The sequence below is a fragment of the Aquarana catesbeiana genome, linkage group LG06 (genome assembly GCF_042186555.1).
Source record: "Aquarana catesbeiana isolate 2022-GZ linkage group LG06, ASM4218655v1, whole genome shotgun sequence".
NCBI classification, from domain to species: Eukaryota; Metazoa; Chordata; class Amphibia; order Anura; family Ranidae; genus Aquarana; species Aquarana catesbeiana.
The window spans coordinates 22,731,359-22,733,390 of NC_133329.1; the positions used below are offsets into that span (position 1 = coordinate 22,731,359).

General features: G+C 38.3%; 1 protein-coding gene across 1 annotated transcript; it reads left to right on the forward strand.

The window, feature by feature from the left end:
• Window positions 1–724: 724 nt before the first annotated feature.
• LOC141147903 (olfactory receptor 1f45-like) lies at window positions 725–1,654 on the forward strand. Its single transcript, XM_073635064.1, has one exon. It carries the CDS (start codon window positions 725–727, stop codon window positions 1,652–1,654), a length of 930 nt encoding a protein of 309 aa, XP_073491165.1.
• Window positions 1,655–2,032: the final 378 nt, after the last annotated feature.

The following is a 2,032-nucleotide window of genomic DNA, read 5'->3' on the forward strand; positions in this document are numbered from 1 at the left end:
AGCCCTGCAGCTTTCATTGGCCCTCTTATGACTCACCCCCTCTCCCTTCCTGACAAACTCCCACAAGAGTGAGGGAGAGAGCTGTGATGTCATAAGCCTAGGCTTTTTACCAGATAAGAAACAGGAAGTGGGTTGTATAAGGTATTTACTGGCAGAAAACAAATGTTTTGCTATCCAAAATTAAAACAACAAGGGCAGAAGATTTAATAGATGGAAAGTTGAAAAAATGACTGAAGTAATTAGTTTCAGGTGTTACAGAATGATCTAACTGTGTGAAGTTATTATGATGCAACTGGGAACTTATTATGAATCATAGACTTGTAATGGTCTCTGATCACTACCTGCCCACTGTAAGCACTGAAAACTAAGAAACGTGATGCATATTTTCTCACTATTGACTACTGGGTCTGGTCACAATAACAATTAATATCTTACAGTATTAAAAAAATCAAGCTGCAGTTTGGCTGTGGTCGAATATGCAAAAGGCTCCAACATTCACATAATCAAATGTTTATGTTCTTTTTTCCAGTGAAGCAGATGTGATACTAACATTTTGTTTAGTTTAGTGAAAACCATTAAAATCGATCTAACATTTAAAGTTCACTAGTTGCTTTTAATGTCTTGGTGTGAATGATCTTTTATAGTCTAGTGGATGATGCCTTTTCCAGTACAATGTCTTCCTGAATCCTTATCACTCCCTCTCTTAGTTAATGATTTGCTTACGATGGGAAATCAAACTTCTCAGTCAGAATTCATTTTGCTTGGCCTGTCAGACCTCACAGATTCTCAGATCCCGGTATTTCTGTTGATCCTCCTCATCTATGTGGCCACGCTGGTTGGGAATCTTCTCATAATTTTCTTGGTGGTCTCAGACTTCCACCTGCAGACCCCCATGTACTTCTCTCTGGGAAACCTCTCAGCTTTAGACATCTTCAATTCCTCTATTTCAACGTCTCATTTGTCTTTTGATATGTTTACTGGAAACAGGCTGATTTCATACCCAACTTGTATCTCCCAGGTCTTCCTCTTCATTTGGTTTGGCAGCACTGAGTTCTTCATACTTGACATAATGTCCTATGATCGCTATGTTGCCATCTGCCATCCTTTGCATTATACAACCATGATAAACATTCGCTTGTGTGTTCAGATAGCATTCTTTTCCTGGCTCTTTAGATTTGTCTGTTGCCTGGTGCACATATTTTGTGCACTAAGACTGGCCTTCCCTGACCCCACCATCATCCCAGGCTTGTTTTGTGAACTATATCAGCTTCTTCAACTATCATGTTCTGACACTTACCTCAATTACTTTCTTTTATATTTTGATGCTGTAAGTTTTGGAGCCCCCGGGTTTTTTATTACTATCCTTTCATATGTCTACATTTTCAAAACCATCCTGAAAATTAAAATAACGGATGGAAGACAGAAAGCTTACTCCACCTGCAGTTCTCACCTCACCGTGGTCTTCATCTTTTTTGGGACTAGTCTTTTCAACTACTATCAACTCAAAAGTAAGAATTCTCTGGCAGGCAGATTGATTTCTTTATTTTATGCAGTGTTCACCCCTCTCCTAAACCCGATTATATACAGCTTGAGAAACAGTGACCTGAAAGGAGCTCTTCAGAAAAGTCTATCCAGAAGAGGCACCATGTTCTGAACTGACACTGAAAGAGAACTGCACAACAATAATATTTGTTTCAAGACTGCTTGATTTTTAACAGGTTTTTTTTGTCTTTTTTTGGGGGGGATTCATTTTAGGTAACATTTGTAATGCTAATAATCACTTGCTTAATCCCAGTGGCATCCCAGTGTTACTCGTAAGTTATATTTGAGATTTAATATCTCTCAGATATGATTTGGGTTAATGAGAGTTCTTTGACCATGGGTGAAAGCTTTAACACAATAACACAAATGTATTGGTAAATAGTAAGAAGGTCTAAGCTAATACACAGTAATCTATCATTTGTACAGGAAAAGGAAGAACAGGAAGAACATCCTATGAGAGCTAGTCTGTGTGTGTCTGTGTAAATCCAGG

Coding starts and splice junctions, on each gene's coding strand:
- LOC141147903 (XM_073635064.1), top strand. CDS start 725: ATGGGAAATCAAACTTCTCAGTCAGAATTCATTTTGCTTGGCCTGTCA.